Source organism: Thermothielavioides terrestris, chromosome 2 (assembly GCF_000226115.1).
Source record: "Thermothielavioides terrestris NRRL 8126 chromosome 2, complete sequence".
NCBI classification, from domain to species: domain Eukaryota; kingdom Fungi; phylum Ascomycota; class Sordariomycetes; order Sordariales; family Chaetomiaceae; genus Thermothielavioides; species Thermothielavioides terrestris.
Window position 1 is genome coordinate 1,576,946 of NC_016458.1, and position 25,261 is coordinate 1,602,206.

The 25,261-nt window shown below is 58.1% G+C and overlaps 6 protein-coding genes across 6 annotated transcripts; 2 read left to right on the forward strand and 4 right to left on the reverse strand.

Moving 5' to 3' along the window:
- Positions 1-973: 973 nt before the first annotated feature.
- THITE_2112073 (uncharacterized protein) lies at positions 974-4,483 on the reverse strand. Its single transcript, XM_003651539.1, has one exon. It carries the CDS (start codon positions 4,245-4,247, stop codon positions 1,434-1,436), a length of 2,814 nt encoding a protein of 937 aa, XP_003651587.1. The 5' UTR covers positions 4,248-4,483; the 3' UTR covers positions 974-1,433.
- Positions 4,484-5,356: 873 nt separating this feature from the next.
- Positions 5,357-6,892, reverse strand: THITE_2112074 (uncharacterized protein). The gene has a single exon (XM_003651540.1). The coding sequence runs from the start codon at positions 6,666-6,668 to the stop codon at positions 5,481-5,483; it is 1,188 nt and encodes a 395-aa protein (XP_003651588.1). The 5' UTR covers positions 6,669-6,892; the 3' UTR covers positions 5,357-5,480.
- Positions 6,893-10,939: 4,047 nt separating this feature from the next.
- On the forward strand, positions 10,940-12,316 carry THITE_2112076 (uncharacterized protein). Its single transcript, XM_003651541.1, has one exon. It carries the CDS (start codon positions 10,987-10,989, stop codon positions 11,971-11,973), a length of 987 nt encoding a protein of 328 aa, XP_003651589.1. The 5' UTR covers positions 10,940-10,986; the 3' UTR covers positions 11,974-12,316.
- A 2,146-nt stretch (positions 12,317-14,462) lies between these two features.
- THITE_2086740 (uncharacterized protein) lies at positions 14,463-17,479 on the reverse strand (the record flags this gene model as incomplete). The annotated part of the gene is made up of 4 exons (XM_003651542.1): positions 14,463-15,043; positions 15,124-15,515; positions 15,753-16,048; positions 17,360-17,479. 4 exons carry the CDS (start codon positions 17,477-17,479, stop codon positions 14,463-14,465), a joined length of 1,389 nt encoding a protein of 462 aa, XP_003651590.1.
- Positions 17,480-18,528: 1,049 nt separating this feature from the next.
- Positions 18,529-21,885, forward strand: THITE_2086741 (uncharacterized protein; the record flags this gene model as incomplete). The annotated part of the gene is made up of 2 exons (XM_003651543.1): positions 18,529-18,561; positions 18,634-21,885. The coding sequence occupies 2 exons, from the start codon at positions 18,529-18,531 to the stop codon at positions 21,883-21,885; spliced, it is 3,285 nt and encodes a 1,094-aa protein (XP_003651591.1).
- Positions 21,886-22,692: 807 nt separating this feature from the next.
- THITE_68454 (uncharacterized protein) lies at positions 22,693-24,724 on the reverse strand. Its single transcript, XM_003651544.1, has 4 exons — positions 24,515-24,724; positions 24,405-24,461; positions 23,616-24,332; positions 22,693-23,534 (listed from the first exon to the last, which is right to left on the reverse strand). The coding sequence occupies exons 1-4, from the start codon at positions 24,596-24,598 to the stop codon at positions 22,917-22,919; spliced, it is 1,476 nt and encodes a 491-aa protein (XP_003651592.1). The 5' UTR covers positions 24,599-24,724; the 3' UTR covers positions 22,693-22,916.
- Between the last annotated feature and the right edge of the window lie 537 nt (positions 24,725-25,261).

Here is a 25,261-nt window from a genome sequence, read left to right on the forward strand (position 1 = left end):
TCTTTCCCCTTTCTCCTCTCTCCCCCCAGCCCGAAGAGACAGGCCCGAGGGTGCATCGGGCCGTGCCACGTTGAGTGTTTCGACTGTCGTTCCCGAAGAGAAGACAAGCGGTAAACAAGGCACTACTATCAACGGGGAAGCGATTGTGAGAGGAGAATGCCGCTGTCATTGCCAAATCGTCCTCGCTTCTATCGAGTATATCACGAGGTATCTCTAGGGAAAGGAAGACTTGCATACTTATTTACACCAAAAACTTGAGCACTCAACGATATGAAACACATTCGCTCCCTTAAGCCCAAAACAAAGCCACGACTCCACGACTTGATGCTGCACAACCCATACTCCTCCCTTCCCGGGCAAGCCAGTTGTAGTAGCTCCCTCCTCCCGCCAACAGTAGACGGCGCCTCGCAAAGGTGCTCAAAAGAGACAGCACGACACACGACAGGTCACTCTCCGACAGACAGAGCACCCAATATCTGGAAAGGTATCTTCGCCCCGTGCAACCAGATAACTACCTCTAACTACTTCAAATCGAAGTCTGCACCTTCAGAGACCCACACAAGGCCCAAATCCTCCCTCCCTCCTATAAACTCCTCCAAGCAAGTGCAGACAAATCACATCGCAGGAGTCCTGAGGCTTTCAGCCGGGACAAAGCATCCAGATAAGGCTATTATTGTTGGCTGGTTGAAGGGGCAGCACGGGCAAGACAGTCGGGCAGCCAAGCGCTGGGAGGGAGAGAGACTCAACAGCCACGCCCGCCAGCATCTAAGACCTACGCCCGCCGGTATCTCAGACCTGCAAAACAACACACAGACTTATTGGAGGGACTCCGTAAGCCTTGCTAACAGACCTCAAGGCTTGATGGATGATACCTGACGGGGCGGGATATGGAGGTTATTTATGAAAAGAGACTTCAAGACGGGTGTGAAGAGGTCCCAGACGAGACGAACGACCCTGACGAGGTCGAGCCCCGTCTGAGGGGAAAAAAGCAAAGCGGCGTGGGAGGAAGTTGAAGAAAGATAATGCGTGGACACAGACACTGAATGCTGTTCGTGGAGACAGACACTGCAGACTTTTCGTTACGCCCTAATCTGGTCTCAAGAAGTCCCGAAATAACCTAAGGGAAAGGCAAGCCTTGCAACCTTTTGAAGATCAAACACTCGAAAGGCAACCATCCATCCCTCGCTGGTATCCTCGCCTCCCTCGACAGCGCCGTGCAACTCTAGATCCCATCCATCGTAACCATCCATCGCTTAACAACGCCTGTGTCAATCAGCGCCGCAACAGATCCCATCCAAAATAGAGCCATCGCCCACGAAATGAAGAAAGTAGCCGTAAAAAACAGGTCATAAAAACATCATATCCCATATCTCATGTCACATATCCGCTCACATATAAGCCCCCCTCAACTGCCGCCTCCTAAATAAATCACTTCACTCGATACGGGCGATGATGCCCATCATGCCTCGCCCTCTCCCCATACCTCTCCCCACCCTCATTCTCCTCCTCCTCATCGGACTCGCGCCTGTGGGATCGTCGATGCCGGTCCTTTTCGCGGTCGCGCTCCCTCCGCTCATCGTCATCCCTTTCGCGTCGGTGCTGGCGGTGGCGCCTCTTCTTGTCGTCGTCGTCCTCGTCGTGCTTGCCATCCCGGTCACGCCCACGGTCCCGTTCTCGTTCACGGCCTCGGTCGCGGTCTCGGTCTCGGTCTCGCTCACGGTCACTGTCATCGTCACGCTCCGCCTCTTCCCGCATTTTGCGCTCGAACTCCCTCCTTCGCCGCTCTGTTCACGCCGGAAGGGCACGTTAGTTAGCAGGCGACCTCTCCTCCCTTCCAACTTTCTCAACACAGCAAAAGGTGGGGGGGGGGGGAGGTGGGACATACGTCGTAACGTGGCCGTCGCCTCGGCATATGCCTGGATTTCCTCCCTGCTCAGCACCCTCAGCACGATGACGAAGTCGTCGCGCACCTCGAACCGCTCCTTGCCGATGGTGAGCGCCTCCGGGTTTACCATCTTGCGGCTGATCTTGGTCCACCTCGCGCCCGGTGGCACGTTCGCCTTGCTCTTGTCGTCCTTGTGCGGGGCGACCCCTTCCCGGACGGGGTTTGGCTCCTCGGGAAAGTGCGCGCGCGGCGGCTTGAGGATGCCCTTAAGGGGCTTCTTCTCTTGCGCCGTCTCCTTGGGCGGGGGCACGACGCGCGCTTGTCTCTCGTCGCGGGACTTGTCATCACCATCCGTGGGCACCAATGCCGCGGCATCCGGGTCGGGCTCGCGCTTCTCAGTTGATGACGTTTTATCCTCCGGTGGGGGCTCTTTGGTGGCGGGGGATGTTTCCTTATCGTCGGCGACGGTCCGCTCGGGCTTCTCGGATTTCCGCGCAGCGTTGTCGGTCTTCAGCTCGGCCAACCGTGCTTTCATCTCGGCCAAGGCGGCAGTGTCGTTGGGGTTGAAGACGGAATGCCGCGGACGGCGACGGGACTTTGTCTTTCCTTCGTCATTAGATGAAGAGTGGTCACGAGATGACACTCCGGCATCGCCGCTTTTCTTCGGACCAGGGGCTTCAGGCTCGGTCGCCGTCCCACTGCGCGGCTCCTCCCGGTCCCTGGGATACTCAACGATTTCAAAGTCTTCGTCCCCGAGCAAGGGCTCCTTCCGGCTTGACTTCTCCCTCGAGTCACTGTCGTCAGGCTTCCGGCTTGACTTCTCCCTCGAGTCACCGTCGTCAGGCTTCCGGCTGTCGACATCTTCCTCTGGGTGTCTTCTCGTCGGGGATGGCTCCTTGTTGGGCTTGTCGTTTTTGTCTTTCAAGGCAGACCCGATACCGACAGTGGCGGCAGCAAGGCGAAGTCCGGCAGCAGCCTTGTCGCGGAGGCTGTCCTTTTTACTGTCGGGCTCGTCGTCATCAGATCTCTTGTCTTTTCTGTCGCGCCCGGCTTCGCTGGCCACTGCGTGGTCGTGCTCATGGTGTCGCCGGCGATCCCGGTCTTCAAACTCGTGGTGGACGATCTCCAAGTCGCCATCTGGTCGCTTCCTCGGCTCGCGGACCTCGTACCGTTTTTGAGGCTCCCGACGCTCGCGGCGTTCGTCGAGGTATAGCCTTTCCGGAAGCCGACGGCGTCCCTCAAGGTCATTGGAGTCAACTCGGATACCGAAGCCACGGGCGACGACGCCGTCGTCCTGGAAGTATTCAAGTTCGCGTTCGCGGATGTCTCGCGGAGGCAGGATGTCATCGTAATAATAATCACCATAATGACCACGCCGACCAGGCTCGTCTTGAACCATAGATAGCGGACGGAAGCCTCGGGGCTCTTCTCTGGGGCTCCCGGGAATCTCAAGCCGCCGTGTGTCAGGAGGCAGGGTGGCAGACGGGGGAAGGGGCATCCGGGCGCCGGCTCCATCGTAAATACCACCGGCCGCTGACCTGTTAATCTTGTCAAGGCCCCAGGTTGTGGGTGGCGGTGGCCCGCGTGCACGGCGATCGGGCTGGTCGAACGGCCGAGTCAGGTCGGTACTGATGCTGACGGTAGGCCGATAATAGCGATCAAGGCTCTCCCGACGGATCCGGCGGCGGTGAAGATCATGATCGAGGTCGTATCTAACCAGGTCGCTCGGTTTCGTATACTCGTAGCCCTCGTCAAAGTCCAGCGTGCTGGTGCGATGATCGGAGCCGGCGTAGAGCGGGCCCGGGCGAGAGGTACGATATGGTTCGCCGGTCCGGTGCCCTAGCCTATCCTGATGGGTCCTGTCCTTCAGACGCTGGTATTCCTCCTCATCCATGGCGGCAGCAGAGTGAGCATGGTCGCCCGCTCGGCTTCGCGGGATGGACGACGCGGGCTGGGCGTAGTACTGCCCCTCATCTTTCGACCAGTAGGGGTCACGCGATGGGCTTCCAGATCTCGGAGCGGACGGGTGGTGCTTCGTAGTGACGATGATGGGCCGCTTGCCCTCGGGGTCAGTGAGACGGTGGACCCGGGTGCTTTCATTGACACTGGTGCTCCTCGAGAGAGGCTCCTTCCTCACGGCGTAGGTGTTCGCGCTGACGGGGATGGTGCTCGTGCGGTACTCGTCGACAGGCCGCGAGACAAGCCCTCCGTGGTGGGAGGCGGACATGGCATGGAGATCTCCGCTGTAGAGGGAGCTGTAGCCGGCGCTGGTGATGGGCATGGAGGCACGGGCGGGGTTGTAAAGGGGCGGCGACCGCCTCTCCGCCGAGTCCGCATATCTGTACCGCGCAGGGTCGGCCATCTCTGCGGAGAGGTCTCCCCAGGTCTGGAGGAGTCACTCAGAGGTTCTCAGTGCTGGAGTTGGTTAGTTAGGGCTTAGCGCAGCGATCGATGGCTGCTAACTTGGATCCGCACAGACGACGACCAAAAGCCGCTCTGGGTGCCGCACACCGCTGCGAACGGTGACGGCTCGAGGCTGCGAGTGGGCTGAGGAAAAAGAGCGGTGACTGTCCACGTGGAGGGTTCTCATTTTTTTTCCCAATTCCCAAGGGCGGGAAACAAGGCGCGAGTTGTGTGGCGTGTGTCCTTCATGCCCGTCGGGGGCGCAGGGCTGGCGGGGCGCTTCCATCAGTCTGCATTGGGAGTGGTGTGCGCAAGCGGGGTCTGCTGCGATGTGACGGCGGGGCAAGCCAAGGCGTAGCTCGGAGTATCCCCCCTCCCCCACTGCATTCGTTACACTTAGCCAGGGAGAAGAGAAGTAAAAAAAAGTATTTCGAAAGTTGCGCAATGTTCAAGAACGGAAACAGCCAAACCAAAGCACTTGTAGCAGTCGAGCACAGACGAACATAGTTGAGAAACGGTGGTCTTCGGACAGGGCGGACGGGCGTCAACAGGGTGCCGCGGGGTTGCAGGGTCTTGGCCGGGAGGTTTTGGAGGAGGGGCACGGCACGGCACAGATGGAAATACCCAGTTTCCAGAAACAGCTCCAGCTGGTTCATCTCTTCCACTCCTTCCAAGGAAACAGACGAAAGTGGAGCCTATGAGACCCGGTTGTGGCTGCCTGGCCTCGGTGTGGAGAGAAAGTGCGTCTCCCACAGTACAGTCATTCGCACCTCGCTCAATCGTCATTGCTGCCCATGTCCAGTTTATCTTGTGCAACGAATGATGCTGCTGCTGAACTCCAGCCTATCCCATCGAATATTGTCGGGGGAGAGCCTCCTGTATCTTCTTAATTCACTAACGTCATTGTATTCAAAATCGGGGGATGTCCACGGCCACAATCCCTGACTTAGCAGACCCCGTCGGCGCAGTTGGGCGCGGTCCCATGGACGCCGTCTGGGATCGCCGGTAAGGTGAACATCGACGCTGACGTGATGACGTTGAGACTGGCTCCAAAGAAGTGATTGATGAAGAAAACTTCGACACGTTTTCGATGGCTGAGAGAGGACAATATGCGCCAGGTTGTCTGGAGCGGAGGTGCAACCGAGACGTTACCCAGGGTCTATGGAATGGCCCATCCCCCTGAGCTGCCTCCTTACTCCGACGACGAGTCAAAGTCAAGCTCGTCCTCTGACGAGGCAGATTCATAGCCCTCACTGAACAGATACACGACAATTCTCTCCACTCCCTGCAGATCTCCCTCCTTCGTACCCGCCTTCTCGCTGTCGGCCCAGTCTTCAGTATATCCATACCCAAGGCCGATCAACCAAGCGTCGTTCTTCTTGTCGATCAGAACATTGTCGGCCTTCGCACCGCCCCAGACAACGCCTCCTTCATGGAGCTGCTGAACCGCTTCTTTGATCTGGCTCACCCAACGCTCCCTGAGCGGGATTGGCGTGCGACGCAGGAAGATGCCGTCTAGAACCCCGTCGTTCTCGCTGCGGCAGTCGACGTAAGTCAGTAGCAAACCCGCTACCCTGCCATCATCCTCTGCTGCTACCACGCCGAGCAGACGAACCACGCGCGCCTCGGGCACCACGTTGGACTTGAGCAGCCGGAGATGAGTTTCTAGTTCATTCTCAAGGGGGATGAACTCCCCAGCTCCAAATCCCTTGAAGAAGCAAGTTGTCTTCTCGCCCGAACCATACAAGTCAACCAGGACCCGAGTAGGTTGGTCATCAAGCGCCTGTTTTGGTCGCCTAAACGAGACCTCAACCGCCGACGGATCGAAGAACTTGACGTGTTTCTCGAGTTCTTTTGCGAGGTCTGGCGGGATGTGGCAAAGAGGTTCCGAGAACTGACTCTCCTCGTCTGGCATGTGAACAGGGAAGGGCTTGTCATCTTCCGATTCGAGCCGACATCGGTGAATCTCAGGGAAGAGATAGTCAGACAACAGAGGCTTCGCCTCGCCCGTTCGAATCAGATCAGGATTAAAAGCCGGCGGGATGTCTGGCGCTACTTTTGCGAAGACTGGCTCAAACACAGCGATAAGCCAGTCATAAAAGCGCGCTTCGATCTCTTCCGGATCTTCATCGTCCGAGTGGCCTTCTTCCTCCGCATCCATGTCACTCCTGCCCCTGACCGCGGCGGTGAACTTGTGGTATCGAGAGGTGATGAGAGGCGAATTGCAAAGGAAGAAAGGCGACAACTCGATGTGAAATCCTCTGCCATTGCAGCGAATGAAAACAACGCAGTCATCATCGTTGTCGTAGTGAATATGGACGCGGCTGCGCATCGGCTTGGCCAGGATGCGGCCCGCATTGACTGTCGGAAGAGAGGTCATGTCATGTCTTCTCCGATAAGCCGGACGCGGACAAGTGCCAGGGTGAAGCGGGTGTTATTATCTGGGACCAATCGCGATTTTGAAGACAACGGATGAATGCCGGAGATGTTGCGCCAGTGAAAGGTGCAGCGCGCACAGTGGCAGCTCAGCCGCTGCGCCTTGCAAACATCGCTGCAGTGGGAGCAGGGTCGGAAGACGCGTTGGTTGGCCAGGGATACACAAAACCGTGCGGGACATCCCGAGTCGGGCTCTGAGCCTCGTCTCCCTCCCTTCCAGTTCGAGCCCATGTCACACCGATTGATGCCCAATGAAGGTGAATGCGCGGTGGCAAGGTCAGGGATCAACAGCTTGAGTCGCGCAAGGCAGCAAACCAGAATCCCGAAGTCGTACAGCTCGAGGGAGTGCGATAGTAATTTGCAATACTCCTCCAAGAAAGCCTCCTAAAGGAATCATCCCCAGGTACCACCGCCACCGCCCCTGGCGCCCCTTCGCCGCGCCGACAGTCGCCAGTCGTCTTTGTCAGCGTACTTGTTGTACAGCGGCTCTATCCGCTCCTGCCAGCGCCGTTTCGACATCTTGCCGTCCGTGCCCGCCAGCCGGAAGAAGGTCGGGGCCGCCTCGACGAGCCATTTGGGCTCGATGCTGGTCGTCCAGTGCATGTACTCGCGCGACGTGAGGACGAGGCCGTGGTAGATGACCCACTCGGCCTGCTTCCCGAACAGCGCCGATGAGGGATGCATGTAGACCTCGGTGCCCTGGACCACGGTTTTGTAGGCGCCAGCTCCAGCTCCGGCCTCCGTCTCCCGCCGCGCTGCATTGCGGAAGAAGCCGGCACACAGGGCGCGGCGTACCCGGTCGGTGTCGCTGCCGCACGAGACGATCGGCTGGCGGTAGCGCTCTATGATCCCGACGAGCTGTTCCCGCACGTCTTTGGCTTGCCTCATGGACCGCGCCAGGATGAAGTTCTCGAAGCACCAGGAACTCGAGTAGCCGCTCTGCTTCCACGAGTTGTACACGTTGAGCAGTGTGAGATGGTCGCCATGCGGATCGTGAAATTTTGCCTTCTTCTGATCGGCCTGTGCTTGCTTTTCCTTTGGCCGGAAGAAAACGTTTGGCAAGTCCAGCATGGCCACTATGGTAAGGATCTCGTCTGAGCAACCTAGGTCGGCCGCAACGATCAGCACTTTGGCGAGCGACGACTCGAGAGGGAAGTCGGCAATTCGGCGTCCAAGTCGTGTCAGCATCCCCTCGTCATCAAGGGCGCCCAACGCATAAAGCTCCTCCAGAGCAGCCAGCATCGTGTTGACCGGGGGTGGGTCCATGAAGTCAAAGTGCAGCACGTCGTTGATGCCCATTGCTTTGAGCATGAGGATAGTTGTGGACACGTTTTGGCGCTGAATGGCAGGTATTGGTGAAGGGAGCATTTCGGATTGATATGCTGCTTCCGTATAGAGCCTGAAGCATTTACCTGGCCCAGTCCGACCCGCACGGCCGGCTCGCTGGTTGGCTTGTGCTTGTGAGATGGGCGTGACAATGAGCGAATCCATGCCCAGTTTCGGGTCGTAGGCGTCTTGCTTGACAAAGCCGGGATCTACTACATAGTAGATATTGTCGATCGTGATGGAGGTTTCGGCGATGTTGGTGGCAATGACAACCTTTCGGCCACCCGGAGGAGCCGGCTCAAAGATGCGGCCCTGCATCTCGGGGGGGAGTGCCGCATACATAGGAAGGATAACAAGCTCCGGGACGCCTGGGCCAAGCGCCTTCATCCGCTCGGACAGAATTTCGCATGAAGTATCGATCTCTTCCTGTCCTGTCAAAAACAGGAGGATATCGCCGGACGGCTCTGTCAGGTGGATTTCCATAACGGTAGTGAGGGCAGCATCAAAGTAGTCCGACACAGGCTCCCGTGAATACAGTATTTCCACGGGGAATGTACGGCCGGGGATTGTGAAGATCGGGGCGTCGTTGAAGTAGGATGAGAACTTCTCGGCGTCGAGTGTCGCGGACGTGCTAATAACCTTGAGATCCGGTCGCTTCCTCAAAGTCCTTTTCAACAATGCGAACAGAACGTCTGTAGCGATGGTTCGTTCGTGCGCCTCGTCAAGAATGATAACGGAGTACCTTTTGAGATCCGGATCCATGAGGATCTCGCGTTGAAGTGTGCCATCCGTCATGAACTTGATCTTGGTGGCCGGGCTGGTGTAATCCTCGAATCGAACCGAATAGCCAACTTCCTGGCCCAGGACGCAACCAACCTCCTCGGCCACGCGTTTAGCCACAGACATGGCAGCTACGCGGCGAGGTTGCGTGCATCCAATAATGCCGTTGTTTGCAAAGCCCGCCTCAGCAAGGTATTGTGTCAACTGCGTCGTCTTGCCGGATCCAGTCTCGCCGACCACAATAAGTATCTGATTCTGTCGTATAGCATCGATCAGTTGATCGCGGAATGCGAAGATCGGCAGGGATTCCCGCTGTTGTTTTATGGTCATATCTGTCCTCTTTCCAGATGATTGAGCCGTGGGTGGGACTGAAAGGTTGTGGCGCCGACTTGTGTCAGACTTTGTGGTCTTGACAGTGGCGCTTCTGAGATCGCTGGCAAACTTGCGTCTCTCCGGACCTGCCATCGGATCGTTCCACTGAGTTGACAAGTCGAGCTTGCCCCCTTTATTGGCAGCCGCTTCGGCAGCCGCTGCAGCCTGTTGCTGTCGCAGCTCCGCCCTCTCTTTGGCCAGCGCGGCCCCAGACATGGCAGCCCGATTTAATGACCCGTCGGGGGCCTTCACGACACGGATGGGGGAAAGCTCGAGAGACTGCCTGGTCTGGCCAGCAAGGAACGGCGGCTCCTCATCTCTGACCTCGATGTCCAGGTCTTCTTCCAGCTCCATCTCGCCATCACCCCTGGGAGGTGCGTCGTGATCTAGATCGGGAAAGTCGGAGGCCTTCACGACTCCGGATGCGATGAGTTGGCGAATCTCCCACCGTTCCGGAGACGTCATCCTCCTCCCCCGTCTCACCGCAGGATTGGGTTCCTGGAATCTGTCATTGGCGTGCCCGGCCCTGCCTCTGCCCAGAGGCTGCATATTAGCGCCAGAACCGAGATTCACAAGCGGAGCGAGGTCCTGGCCGGTGACTTGGTCTACATCTTTCATCGACAACGCAACTCGCGAGCCGTCTGTGTTGACGACCCTGACCTTGACGGTCTGTCCGCGTTCGACCAAGCCTAATGGATGGCTGCACCGGCCTGCCAACCTTGAAGCGAGAACGAGGCCGGTCACATGCCCTCGCACGCCGTGGAGGTGCACAAATACGCCAAAGCCCTTGACGCCAGTCACGGTGCCATCGTAGATCTTGTGCAGGATAGGAGCTTCGTCCATCGTCGACGCTGGATGTTCATCCTCGTCCAAGCCAAAGTTGCTACCTTGACGATCGCCGCGTTCTCGGTGTACTTGAGGTCTGTCGTGCACGTGGCCGCCATACGGCCTGCGTCGAGGCCGGTCGCCATCCGAAGCGTTACTTCTCGAGCGTCGTCTCCCTCGTGTTGGTGGACTCCTGCTTCGACTACGGCTGCGGCCGCGTTTCCGCATCAAAGGTTTACTGCTGAGGGCCTTTTCTTCCAGAGCTTCCAGCTCAGCCAAGGAGCCATCGATTGAATCGTGGACTGGCGCCGCATCGGGCAGGGCCAAACCGGAAGAGACCTGCGCTTTCTCGACAATGCGCTGCATCTCGGGTTCGCCGTGGTTGGCCGTAGACTTCGCCTTCATTGATGGATGCATCATTCGAACGAGCCGATCAATACTCTCAAGCAAGCTCCTCGGCAGGGAATCGCCGCCCATTTTGGTCATTTTCCGCTCGAAAGTCTCGAATGCGTCAGAATCGAGTCGTTGGGCGATGAAGAACTCGGCGAGATTCCTGTCGACGACGCCGAGGTGATTCTGCAATTCGGAAACCACCTTCCTCACGAGGCCTACAACCTCGAGGTCGAAAAGTTCCTCCATGTCGAATGGATACCTGCGCAAGCGCGCACTGACACGGTCGTACGTAGCGTAGTGTAGTGAGGTTGTGTAAGAGCCCAGAACCAGCAGGACTCTGTGGAGTAAACCTGACATTCGAACAGTTCCCGGTAGGGCGAACTGGCAAGGGTGACCCTCCTCAGTTTGGCCAGGGCGCGCCCGATAAGGAAGGACCCTTAAGCGCTTGCGGACTCCAGACGACGCTAACCAACAGGCACCTAACAGGGATGTCGCTTCGGCTTTCAGCGGGCTTCCAGCCAAAACCACGCCTGTTTGACAGAACTCCTGTTACTCGCCCCTTCATAATGAACACGGAGCCGAGCGCCGAAGACGAACGTCCCCAAATCCTACGAGACACTCTCCAGCAGATCTCGTCGACAGCAGCTGGTGCGGACACCAAATGCTGCGTCATCTGTCTCGGTGATTTGGTTGAGCAATGCGAAGCACGGCCTTGCCGGCACGACAACTTCGACTACCTGTGCCTGGTCACCTGGCTGGAAGCTCGACCGACTTGCCCGCTATGCAAGAGCGATGTCTCTGAAGTCCGATACGATCTAGGCGACGACGGGAATCACAGAAAGATTTACCACGTTCCGGAGCGGCCCGCCGACTGTGCTGTTGAAAGCGGACGCCTTGCGGCTTCGCCATCCGGAGTTCGGCACAGCAGCCGTGCTGGCCTTCCGCCTCGGCGACGGCCCCGAGAGGACGAAGCTATTCGGAGACGACGTTTGGTCTACCGGTATCAGCTCTACTCCCTCCATGTGGGCTCGAACAATCGGCAACCGGCAAATTGGAGGTACAAGGTGCTGTCACCGCAGCTCTTTGTCACAGACCCTGAGCTTGTGTCGAGAGCCAGAATGTGGTTACGCCGCGAACTTCGCGTCTTCCGCTTTCTCTACACGGAAGATACCGACGACTTACCGCCTGACCACGGTCTGGTCCGCAGATGCAGGCCCTGTAAGGCCGAGTTCTTACTCGAATACATCATCGCAATCCTCAAGTCCATGGACATGCAGGGCAGCGCCGGCCAGGCAGAGGAACTGATCCAGGAGTTTCTGGGTCGGGATAATGCTCGGCTGCTCCTGCACGAACTCAGGGCCTGGCTCAGGAGTCCGTGCAAATCATTGAGCGAGTGGGATCGCGTTGTCCAGTATCGGGGCGGGGACATTTTGCGCCCGGTGTCTCAGGAGCGCAGCGAAGCAGTCAGCAGCGACGGGGCCCATTCGGAGCGGCCAACAACGTTCGACCTGTATCCTCGGGTCAACCATCCCACCCCCAGATGGGATGAATAACCAATTCGAGCGACAGAGATGGGTTGTTTCCTATGCTGCACAACCCGACACCAAGTTACCTGTACTCGTGACGTCGCGCTAATCAATACCGCCCATACCACCCACACATATGGAGATGTGATGAATCAGGGCTGTTCCTGAACGACGGCAGTGGAGTCTTTTGTGATGGACTCCTTTCTATCAACCTATCACCAGCGCCATCTGGTACCGACAGCACGGTAACACAGTGCGAACGCGCTTCGCTGTGGGCTATCCACTGTGAATTTGTACTGTGTATCCTCCGTGTATTTGGAGATATTAACGATCAACGTTACTGGTGTAGAGGTCCGCAGGCCTTCAGATTCCATCGGCGATGCTGTGGAACTCTGCCAGTACGTTTCTCGTCGGGAGCCCTCGAACCCCAACGGGTGTAATGCCGCAGCCTCGTGTGCGCTGCGCAGCGCACCGCAACACACCCATCGCGAATCTCCATCGACGTGCCTGCCGCTTTGGCTTGTACTGGCGAGCAGCCCGCTTCGACACGAGGGAGAGTACGGATTGCGGCCTCCCAGCTAAAGAGACCTCATCGCCGCCATGCTTGCGCAATCAGTGCTTTCAGACATCCCCGCGGAGAATCCTGTGTTGGGACGGTGTCCAGGTTGCGAGATCATGCTGCGAGCGCCAGCCCACGAGCTTCGACCCCAGCCTCAGTGCAGCAGTTATTTTTTGCTAAGAAATGAGGGTCTGTTGATCCGCTTTACTCATCAAGTCTGTCTTGTCGTCTGTTCAGGCCGGGATCTCTCATTGTTTTAAATCTGCCTGGACTGGCTTACCTCAAATTGGATGGAAGGTGGCAGACGGGTTCTTGCAGCTGGGCAGCGTCCCTTGCCATCTGAAGGGCCAAAAGCTCGCATCACTCGAGCGTTCTAGAATGAGCTTCCAGAGTTTATCTCGTGATCTATCTGAACGCACCGGCGTAGCTTTGCAGGAGCTCGTTCTCGAATAGGAGATGGTCAGCCACCAAAACGGTCTTCACCGATCTATCGCCCTGACGAGCGCTTCCTCTCCCAGCTTGCAGTTTGTTGTGCGTTGTGCAACGGTACACGAGTCCTACCCCAACCTATTCTCAGCCTCGCATGTTCCATGAAATGGGTGATATACTCAAGTCGGGAAGAACACCCTGAGCTTCCGCAGCATCAACCCACGCAACAAGGTGACACCCCGCAACACGCTAATATCTGGCCACTTGCCCGCTAATCCAATGTCTGTATGAATGTCCTCTCAGACATCTGCAAGCATCAGAGTTGTACGCACACGAGTTACACCCCAGAGGCAGTGCTATGTGCCACGCCGTAGTTCAACACAGTAGGATGCCGTTATGAATGTTCGTTGGCGTTTGTGCCCCCCTGCTCCAGATCAGTTTATCACATACTGTTCTGCTACTTGAAAGCAATGCTCGATTATTTTGCTAATATTTCGCTGACCTGTTCTGGTCTTCGCGTCCTTTCGCAGGGAAGAGCAGCGCATCCTGGCGGCCCTTACACAACCAGCCATGCATTCACTAACCCCACCGGAGCTTCCAGCATTGCCATTAAACATCCGTCTGTTTTCTCCTCCACTGACTCCCAATCAATAACATCCCTCCGTTACCTGTGACCATGCACATCTCCTGGAGACAAACATCCCTGACGCCCGGGATCGCAAGGAGTTGACCGACACACCGGCAGTCTCCTCCCGCCGCCCATTGGGACCCGCCTGGAAGTCTGCGTGAGGGATTGCAGAGCACAGCAGTTATGGACACCCAGTGGGACGGTCGCAAAAAGGCCGAGAGCGTGAATGATGCTGTTCATCAGGCGGGACACCAGCGTAGGCGCTACGCATGAGAGCGGGTGTACATAGAGGCAGAGGGCCGATTACGCTGAGAGCCGTGGGGTAACCCCAACGGTGATAAGATCGATAATCATAATGTTGTTCATCAATTGGCACGGCTCCCGCTGGCGATGAACGGTGGCCGTGGTAGTACTTGGACTGCTGAGCGATAGGATGCCCAGCTAGGAATGGAGTTTAGGGGCCGCCAGCTGACGAAGCAAAACAAAACCAGGCCAAGCAGGTAAGCAGCTGGGCGCCATGAGGAGAGGCAATGCCTCACCGAGGTCACGGGGGCACAGTTCAGCACCTGTACCGACGCTTCCGACGGAACATCAACGGAAGAGGTCTCACCGCATGGGTGGTTCTACACAAAGGCACGCGAAGGCTCTTGCGACGCAGACATCCATCAACATCCATCCATTACAGTCATCATATACATCAGAACTACCGACATGAAGCCCTTCATATCCCTCGAGACGTTAAGTACCATACGTGTCCAACGCCGGGTGCATACCCAAGCTGTACTTTGTCCAATCTTCAAATCACATACACGCCGTGCCCGAATGCAGCAAATGGAGAACAACACACCCGCAGGGCGCTGGCTCCTCGAGAGAGCTTGCGAAGGACCGCCGCTGACCCGCTTAGAGGCGGGAACCGTGGACGACCTTCATGTCGACAGCCATCTCACGGCCGTGGTCGGAGACGACCAGGACGCGGACGCTGCCGCGGCCAGACTCGAAGGCCTTCTGCAGGCGGCCCCAGAGGTTGCTCTGGTCGATGACGGGCAGGTTCTGCTTGACGTCACCCGTCTCGGTCATGGCGACGATGGTGCCATCCTGCATGTCCAGGACGCGGTACTGCTTGAAGACGGGGCCGAGCATGGTCTGGACCACGACGCTGGGCGCCGGGTTCGACACGAAGGACGACTCCTCATGGAGCTGCTTGGTGAAGAGGTCGACACCGAGGTAGCGGTGCTGGCCGGTAGCAGCCGAGGTCGAGATGCGGATGACCTGGCACGGGCGGCCCTGGAGGATGAGGATGTCGCCGAGGCGGATGTGGTGGCAGGGGATGGTCACCGTGTTGGGGGCGGCCGGCGCCTCCGACGAACCGCGCGGGCGACGGACCTCGCGGACCTCGTCGACCTCAATGCGCTCGTGGGCTTCGGGGTGCGCAATACGGTCAGCCAACTTGTGCAATCCCCGACGGAAAGAGTGGTAGTGGCCTGGTAGCTGGCGTGAGCACACACACTTGTGGGTGGCCCGCTTTTGGTGGGCCGCTGACGGAACTAGAAATCATGCTTACCGTCCTCGTCGTAGTAGCCCATCTTGGATTTCTTGGGTTGAGCCTTGGGGTAACGAGGAACTTCGACCGTCTCTTCGACGATGTCTACCTTCTCGTGATAGGTGGAACGAGGAGCAGGAGGGTCAACGGTCGTACCGGTGACCTCGACGGACTCCTTGTAAACGGGGCGGGACCTGGGACCGTCGACGGTGTACTCGTCGACGTGGGTGCTGGTCTTGTGGGTGGGGTTGTAGCCGGGACCGTCGACAGTCGAGCCGGTCACGGAGAACTCCTTGCGGTAGTTGGGCTGGAAGCGGGAACGATACTCGCTCTCAGCAACGTCAATGGCAGTGTTGTGAGCGCGGTGGGTGGTATCGACCTCGATGCGAGTCTCCGAGTAGGTGGACTTGGGTCTGGTGGTGGAACGACGTCCCGGTTAGCAAGAAGCAAAAAGGAAAGAGCGCGTGGAGGTGCACGCCATCCAAAGCCCGTGTTTTTCTTCCCTTGGTCACTTGGCCAACTCCAGACCGCTTCGACCAGGCGCTAAGCAGGGGGGCGCTGACCCCGGACGGAGCCAGAAAAAAGCAAGGGCGGGGAAAAGACACAAGCGAACGGATCAAAACAAAAACAAAAGAACAGCTGAAACTCACCTGCGGTAGTCGTCACGCTCAACGTACTCGTCGCGGATGCCGGGACGGCGGTATTCCTCTTCTTCACGAGTGATGCGGACCTCTTCCTCTCTGAAGCGACCCTCTCCACGTGGAGGAAGATGTGCTTGGGCTTGAAATGAAGAAGAGTGTTGACCTTCCCGTCCGGCGTGCTGGGGGAGCTTGATCTCAACCTCTTCGTGGGTGGTGGTCTGGGTGGCGGTCTCGGACTCCCTGTATGAAGACGGGAAGACGCTGAAGGGGACCGGGACACGAGCTTCAAAGTCCAGATTGGCGACCTTTGACGGCGCAGAGGGGGAGTCTTCTCCTCAACCTTCCGACCTGGGACGAAAGGTAGACAAGAAGATCCCTCTTGCTTCTTTTCCTAGAAAGAAGTCGAAAGAAAAAGGAGAGAAGGCGGTCTCTGAATGGGATCCGTCTTCTTTTTTTTTTTTTTTCAATCGAATTCCAACAAGGGAAAGAGGAATGGAGCTGGAGGGATTTGTGGTGCTTTCTGAGTGAACAGGCTGCTTGCAGGTGCAGAAGGAGGAGAAGAGGACGGCGGCCGGACTGCACGAGCGAGGCCGGTTCAAATACGCCCCGGATCGGCTGGCTGGTTGGCGGGGGACCGGGAACCAGGCGTGGCAGGTGTGATGGGAGCCCAATGAGGTTGTCCGATTCGCTGTGTGGCCGCGGCGGCTGGGGTCGATTGGCGACTGCCAGGCCGGTGAAGCACAACCAAGGCAGGAGCTTCCCGAGCAACTGTTTACATGGTGTGGGACCTGTCTTGTTTATTGCTCCCCACTTCGGTTTAGCGCATCTCACCTCTGCCCCACCCGGCCGTTCCTGATTGCCTCTCACCCCTGTCAATCCTGCCGGCTGGGGACGCGTCCCGCCACCATCCATGGCTAGCAGCTGTCCTGTTGCGAGCTGAACACGAAAGCTCCAGAAGGTCGCTTGCTGGCCAGCCAGGATGCGGTTGCGAAAGATCCGTCTCCCCAACCTCCCCCAAACTGAAACTGCGGGGATGAGTTCAGAGATCTGCTGGCGGGTCTGCATTGCTCAGCTGGCTGGCGGAGCGCATCGCCTAGCTACTCAGGATGTACGGAATACACTAATTCGTTCAGTGCCTGGCTGCGAAGCTGCCATTGGAAGCTCTTGGTGGGAAGCTCTCATGAAGCTCCTCCCACAATTTCTGCCAGAGCCAAGGACATCGGCCGTCCTGCATGCGCTTGAGGTGGTTGGGGGTGGTCGGTCAAATCCCTGTTGCAGCGCCAGAATCTGCAGGCATGGCTGATCAGAAGCAGCTCGAAGCCTCGATTGGTGCTCCTCCCAGCCTCTCGCCTTTCCCACGGCCTCAGGTTTTCGTGGGCTTTCGCGATTGGGCGACCCAGTGCAGCCCGCCTGCACGCCCACAGCGGAGATGCCAGCCGTCGTGTGAGCGCTCGTCCAGGGTGGACGGCACGGTCCATGGCAACTGGAGTGGTTGGAGAACCTACCAGCATCGGGCTGTGATCAATGCGTTCAACAGTATCCGGACGGAATGACTAAAGCGGCTCGGAATCCCGCACGAGGGACCCCGATCAGTCCAGGCGGAGAGCCGAAACCACCTCGGCACACCCGACGCCGTTGCCTGTTGTCATGGCAACTGCTAGTGTCTCCCAGCGCTGATCCTCGGCCGAGCTGGTCAGGTCCCCAGCGCCAGCCAGGTCTTCGAAAACATGTGACATGTCGCGACCGTCAATTTCATGGTCGCTGGCCACTTTTACAAAGTGACATGTACTCCCTACATCCGTAGCTGCTCGGCTCATCCAAGAAGGACCCAGCGGTGCAATGCATTGAATGAGTATCCGTAAAGATCCCTCTCCAGTGCCGCCAATTCCGCCGCTGCTGCCATTGTTTGTTTGAGTTCGACGGAGCTCTCGGACGTCGACATTGATGGCTGCCCTGAAGTTCATTCGTGGGTCGCTGCTATCTGCCAATGTATAACGATGTCATTTCCATGAAACCAATAATGGCGTTCATCCCGATGCTCCCCTTCGCTCTGGCGAGTCAAGGCAGCTTCCCATAACGGGCTGTTGTCATTGGACAACTCCAACATGAGCATGTCTGGGAGTGGGAGTGTACAAAGGGTAGGGAGTAACGATTACTGGTGGTCTGTTCTTGATATACCTAAGTTAAGCAACTGTGAGTCTTCAGATGGTAGGTAACTGAGTGCATCCACGGTGCTGTGGAGGAGTCCAGCATCGATGGGCACGGCCGTCAAACCGTCGGCCACGACAGTTCTTGTTGAGAACTGCAGTGGCAGGTGGGACCTAGCGACGATTTCTCTTCTTTCGCATCGCAACGGCGCTTCTTCTCATCTCCTGCAACGGCTAACCTTACCTGATTGCTTGAGCCGCAAGAGCACTACTATGGAGCCCCTAAAAGTGCTCTTCTCCCTCGGAGTAGGCATCGGATTAGGCGGCCTTGCTTTCGCGGTAACGTACTATCTGTTTGGCGTCATTCGCAGGGCGCTGCAGCACAGGCGGCACCCTCCAACGACTCAGGTTAGGTGAGCTCGCGTGCTCTGACTGGACAGCCAATTGCAGCAGCGGACTGCTGCCCTGTGCACTGAGCTACAGCGGACCCCACCTACTCTTCTGAGAACGCCGGTGCCCCGCCATCCATGTCGGCCATGACATCGAAAACCCGCACGTGGGACAAGAGCTGCCGATCTATCAAGCATTGAGCATTCCCTGAGCTTTTCACAGTACCGAGGCGTAACTGCGCGCCCATCATGAAACAACGGTTCTCATCCTTAGATGTCAGGGTATGCACAATCCATTGAATCCGCATCCAGGACGTCGATCAACTAACCACGCTTGTTCTTCCTACCCTTCAGGTTATTGCACACGAGCTTGCCGAAGCGCTCGTGTCGCTGCGCCTGTCGAACATCTACGACCTCAACTCGAAACTACTCCTCCTCAAGTTCGCGAAGCCGGACAATCGACAGCAGCTCCTCATCGAGTCTGGTTTTCGCTGCCACTTGACCGATTTTGCCCGTGCGGCCGCTCCAGCCCCGAGCCAGTTTGTCTCGCGCCTGCGCAAGTTCCTCAAGACCCGCCGCGTTACGGGAGTTTCCCAGATCGGCACCGACCGGATCATCGAGTTCCAGTTCAGCAATGGAGCATACCGGCTATACCTCGAGTTCTTTGCAAGTGGCAACGTCATCCTGACCGACGCCGATCTCAAGATTCTCGCGCTGCTGCGGAATGTGCCCCAAGGCGAAGGCCAGGAGCCCCAACGGGTGGGCCTGACCTATACGCTGGAAAACAGACAGAATTTTGGAGGTGTCCCAGCGTTGACCAAGGAACGCCTTCGGGGTGCTCTCAAGACGGCCTCGGAACAGGCGGCTACGAAAAAGGCGAAGAGGAAGGGGTCGGACGAGCTGAGAAGGGGGCTGGCCACCACGATTACCGAGCTGCCGCCGGTACTTGTCGACCATGTCTTCCGCCTCACAAGCTTCGATCCCACCACGAAACCGGCCGATATTCTGGAAAACGAGGCGCTGCTCGACGCTCTGTTCCAGTCGCTGGAAAAGGCGCGCTCCATTTTGGACGAGGTCACGAGTTCGCCGAGTGCGAGGGGATACATCATTGCGAAACGTAATCCGCGCGCGGCAGACCAAGTTGCGGATGGAGAGGAGACCACGAAGGAGAAAGCGCAGAATCTTCTTTACGAGGATTTCCAGCCATTCCTGCCAAAGCAGTTTGAGGACGACCCGACATGCCAGGTGCTGTCTTTTGACGGCTTCAGCAAAACTGTCGATGAGTTCTTCTCCTCGCTCGAGGGGCAGAAACTCGAGTCACGCCTGCAGGAGCGTGAAGCAACCGCCAAGCGAAAACTGGAGGCCGCCCGCCGGGATCAGGCCCAGCGCATCGAAGGGCTTCAGGAGGCTCAGCTACTGAATTTGCGCAAGGCTGCCGCTATCGAGGCCAATGTGGAACGGGTCCAGGAAGCGATGGATGCCGTCAATGGCCTGCTGCAGCAGGGCATGGACTGGGTGGACATCAACAAGCTGGTCGAGCGGGAACAGAGGCTCCACAACCCTGTGGCTGAGATCATCAAGTTGCCGATGAGGCTTGAGGAAAGCATCATTACTCTCCTCCTTGGCGAGGAGGAAGAGGAGGCCGAAGCCGAGGCGAACATGGATTTTGACTACGACACGGACGAGGAAGCGGCGGAGGAGACTGCGGCGGGCAAGGCCAAAGGTCCAGATAAGCGGTTGGCCATCGATATCAACCTCAAACTCAGTCCGTGGAACAATGCCCGGGAGTATTACGAACAAAAGCGCACGGCGGCCGACAAACAGCAGAAGACAATCCAGCAATCGGAAATCGCTCTCAGGAACGCCGAAAAGAAGATATCCGAAGACCTCAAGAAGGGGCTCAAGCAGGAGAAGCCGGTGCTGCAGCTCATCAGGAAGCAGATGTGGTTTGAGAAGTTTCTCTGGTTCATCTCATCGGACGGTTATCTCGTGCTGGGAGGGCGGGATGCGCAGCAGAACGAGATCCTTTACAAGCGGTACTTGAGGAAAGGCGACGTTTATGTCCACGCCGACATGCACGGTGCCCCGTCCGTCATTATCAAGAACAATCCGAAGACGCCTGACGCGCCCATCCCGCCGTCAACTTTGGCACAAGCCGGCAGCCTGTCGGTGTGCTGCTCGAGCGCGTGGGACTCGAAGGCAGTGATGGGTGCCTGGTGGGTGAATGCCGACCAGGTCTCCAAGTCGGCCCCAACTGGCGAGTACCTCCCGGCCGGCTCATTCATGGTCCGAGGGAAGCGCAACGCGCTGCCGCCGGCGCTGCTGACGCTAGGCTTCGGGCTGATGTTCAAGATCTCCGAGGACAGTAAATCAAAGCACGTCAAGCATAGGCTGTACGATTCTGCCGATGTCAGCACCACTGGTGCGGCTTCAGTGAGCACACCCACCGAGGCCAAGGACGACACCACGTCCCGGCTGGAGTCTCTCGCCGAGAGTAGTGATGAGGAAGAGGTTGAAGACGATCGGGAAGCGCGAGTAAATCCTCTCCAGTCCAGTGCAGCAGAACAAGAGGAGGCTTCCGGACCCATCTCGGAATCGGATGTTACGCCACCAAGGGAAGAGCTGGCCAGTCTCGAAGCCACCGCGGAGCGCCCTACAACCGCGGAGCCTCAGGAAGAACCCAGCCCCCCGGGCACCGAAGATGCAGAAGCTGAAGAAGAGGCCGACGCTTCACCCGCCCCCTCTTTGCCCACCACAACCCCTTCGACTCGGCCGGAGACCCCCTCCACCACCTCCCAACCTCAGAAATCACAACAGCAAAAGAAACAACAACCGCCCAAGCGCGGCCAGCGCAGCAAAGCCAAGAAGATCGCCACCAAATACAAATACCAAGACGAGGAAGACCGCGCCCTGATGGAAGAGCTCCTCGGCGTCGCCGCGGCGCGCCAGAAGGCCGAAGCCGAGGCGGCGGCCCGGGCCAAGCGCGAAGCCGAGGCCGCGGCCGCGCTCGAGCGCCGCCGGCAGGCGCAGGAGCGCGCCAAGCAGCAGATCGCCGCGCACGAGGAGGCGCGCCGGCGGGCGATGCTCGAGGGGGAGGACGTGCTGGATGACGATGACGACCCTGCCGCCGGGGCCGGGGCCGGGGCCGGGGCCGGGGCCGGGGCGCTGGGCCCGCTGGACGCGCTGGTGGGCGCGCCGCTGCCGGGCGACGAGATCCTGGAGGTGGTGCCCGTGTGCGCGCCGTGGAACGCGCTGGGCAGGGTGAAGTACAAGGCCAAGCTGCAGCCGGGGCACGTGAAGAAGGGAAAGGCGGTGAAGGAGATTGTCGAGCGGTGGAGGCTGGCCGCGGGGAAGAAAGGGGTCGTGGATGAGCGGGCGCAGGACGTGGAGAAGATGTGGCCCCGGGAGGTGGAGCTGATCAAGGGCCTGAAGGTCGAGGAGGCGTTCAATGTCGTGCCGGTGAGCAAGGTCACGGTCATGATGTCTGGCGGCACGGCGGGCGGCGGTGGGTCCGGGGGAAAGGGAGGTGGGAAGGGGGGTAGCGGCGGCGGCGGCGGTGGTGGTGGGCAGAAGGGCGGGAAGGGGAAGGCGGGCAAGAAAAAGTAGGACACTGATTTCAGCTTGGGGGTCCTAGAAGAGCAAGAGGTCTATGTACTTGCATTGTTGTAGAGATACGGCATGGCATTTTAGACTGTGGGATGGCCAGTTGGGGTAGGTATCTGACAACGCCGGCCCAAGAAACTCAAGCCTGTATAGACCAGCAGGTGTATCTGTGAACTCCGAAATTCGAATATACCCTCGCCTAGCCTCTCATCAGATGTCGGAGGTTCACACGTTGCCATTTCTCGCATACTTTGTCTCAAATCAACCCTGCCTTCCCCAATTCCGAAGCCGGCTGAGTAAGTGAGTGTGGTAACTGGTTACCTACCTAGGTAGGTAGCTCGCAACTGAGTGGTGGGAAGCAACATGGTCCAATGCATGCTTGCCATACATGCCTCCAGTGTGAGGGGGGGTGATTCGCTCCGGTGCCCTGGCTACGACTGCCTACCTGACCCTTTAGGTAGCTTGGTGACTTGGAGTAGTGTACCAGGCATGCCCCACTGCGCGTATCACATCTTCACATCTCAATTGAGTGGCTAATCTTCATGTCATAAACCTGAATGTGTGAAAAGATACTGCATTGCTGCTGAGGCATCTATGTGAGGTGGTGCCTTGGGCCCAAGCACCATGCAGCCCCCGCCACGCACCTAGGGCTTCTGATTCGCGCAGCCCGGCACGCGCGGTTTGATGCTGCTGCGACGGTGGCGGGGAAGCTAGAGGGTAGTTATGAGGCTAGGTAGAAGTAAAGAGAAGCACAATTGGACAAGGGATGTCCGGGCATCACAGACTCTGCCATGCAAGTGTTCGGAGGATGCATGTGTGATGCGACCTGCGGTGTGTCGCTGAATTGTTACTGCGTACTAGCAGCTACTAGCGTAGTTCAGATCCGACCCGGTCGGACCAACCCGGTTCAGCGAGCCCACCCTCCCTTCTCCGAGATTCAGTTCTATTCGTACAGTCGTCTGCAATTCTGCGACTATGTAGTGCGGCGCTCAGGGCTGCCGCGTCCGGACGGGCATGCGGAGCTCTGCATGCCCCTAACGCGCGCGCTTGGATTCCTTGCCCTTCTTGGACTTGGCGCCCGTCTGGATGCGGGCCATCATCTCCTCCTTGGTAATGAGATGATCGATCCTCTCGAGCAGGCCCAGCAGGCTTCTCATGTTGAAGCTCCACTCGTTGAGGATGTCGTCGGCGTCGCGCGGCTTGGCGAAGCTGACGATGCGCGCCGGCCGGTCGATCTTGGCGTACACCGTCTTGGCCGTCACCAGCTCGCTGATGTACTTTTCCGTCTCGTCCTCGGTCAGGTCGAGCAGCTGCGTCAGCCGGCCCATCCGGATGCGCGTGTAGTACTTGGCCACGACGCGCACGTTGTGCTCGATGACGCGCTTGCGCAGGTCCTGCCACCGCGAAAAGGCCTGCTCGTCCGAGGACTGGCCCGGGGCCGAGTCGAAGACGTCGGTGCTGAGCAGGTGTGGCCCGAACACGCGGGCCACCTCGGGCCACCGCATGAGCTCGTGCACGGTGAACAACTTCAGAAGCTCCGCCTCTTCGGGCACCAGCGAGATCCGCGCGTCCTTGTGGATCCTGTGCAGGAGGTCGTGCTGCTCATTGTCGTGCGGCGCGAGGATGATGAAGAAGATGATCCTTTGAAGCACCTATCGAGGCGTCAGCAGCAGCCAAGAAACACACACACACACACACACACGCAGTCAACCAGGGGACTCAAGGGTGCTTACGTAGCGCAGCTGGTCTGGGTCTTCCTCGACGGACTCGGTATCCAATACCTGCCTGTAGTGCTTGCACACATCGAGATACTTGGCGTCGTGCTGAGCCAGCTGGATCTGCTGTTTGTAGTAGCGCAGCTTGAGCTCTGTGACATCCTCGTCCTCCTCGGGCTCCTCCTCGTCCGCCTTCACCTTTTTCTCGCGCTCCTTCTTCTCCTTCTCGAGCTGCTCTGGTGTCTTTTTAGGTTTTCGGGCGAGGTATCTGGTGCTGATCTTGCGGCTGAGGATGGCGGCTTGTGTCCAGTCGCCGTTCTCAATGCAGAGTTCGACCTGCGCCAGGATAAACTCGACCTTCTCGCGCCGGTTCATCGACCCGAAGGTCTCGACCTGGAGCTCGCAGAGGGTGTCGGCGGCCCCCTTGAGGTCGCCCTGTTTCTTCTTGATGTCCGAGAGGATCTTGGTCACGCGAGCCCGCTCAACCTCGACGAAGATCTTGCCCTCGGTGACGGTGCGGAGCGTCTCGATGACGGACAGCTTGGTCTCGAGGTTGGGCGTCTCGTCGAGGAAGGACATGACGGTCTGGACCATCTTGGTGATGGCCTGCTTGAGCTGGCTGTGCTTCTTGGAGAGGACCAGGGTCTGGTCGTTGAGCAAGCTCCAGTCGCCGGCATTCTTGCAGATGGTGACAATACAGACAAGGATTCGTGATGTGGATGCTAGGTCGGAAGCCTGCCGCCCAATGCCTGTTAGACTTCGTCTTGGTTGTGGGAGGGGGAGGGGGGGTGATGGGCCACTGCGTACCTGGCGGGTCTGCTTCTCGAGCACCGAGAGCTTTTCAATGGCAGCATGGATGTCTGTCTATGCGGACGTTAGAAGGCATGTGCCGGTGCCGCGCAGGCGGCGTCCCGTACCTTTGCGAGCTTCTCCGCCTCGGGGATCTGCTTGTCGACCTCGCTGGAGAAGTCCCGATCGGGCTTGAGCGCCGCGTCCGCCATGGCGAAGAATGATCGACCAGGTCGTCTTCAAGTCTTTTTTATCCTGTCTTGTTTCGGGTTTGAGATCCGGCGGGCAGAAGCTCGAGAAGGTCGGCGTTGGTCGACGCTGGTCACGCACTTGTTCGCTCTGTTCGTTGCTTTGGAAAGCACAAGTCAATCAAGCCAAGACCCAGGCCCACGTCAGTGTGGCCTGCCTGCGCATGCAAGCCCCACTTGTAAGTGAAGGAAGCTTACTGTGGTATTCCGTACTGTGCTAGTGCTTCCCATCCACAAGGCAGCCACAGTGGCTGGTGAGTTTTTCTCCAGGCACGGCGCTCCAGCAGCAAGTTTGCTGGGAGCGATTGAAGCAAGCAGTTGCGCTGGGAAACAAGGGACACGAGTTAACTACCGCGAAACTTAACTCTCCACAGTACACCTACGACTCGGGCAGCAAGGTACGGAAGACGCATCTACACACCCTGTAACATTATGGTAGGACACTAGGTGCTCAGTCCCGTCTCATAGCGGCTTTCCACTACTGCTACGGAGTACTATGCATCAGTTCAAGTTTGTTTGTTGGAACAAGCCTGTTTGGGACGCCCACCGATGCATGCTATGAACGGAATATCGGCTGCTCATCTCGTTTTGCGGACTCTGTGGAACGCGACTGTCACTTTTTTGGAG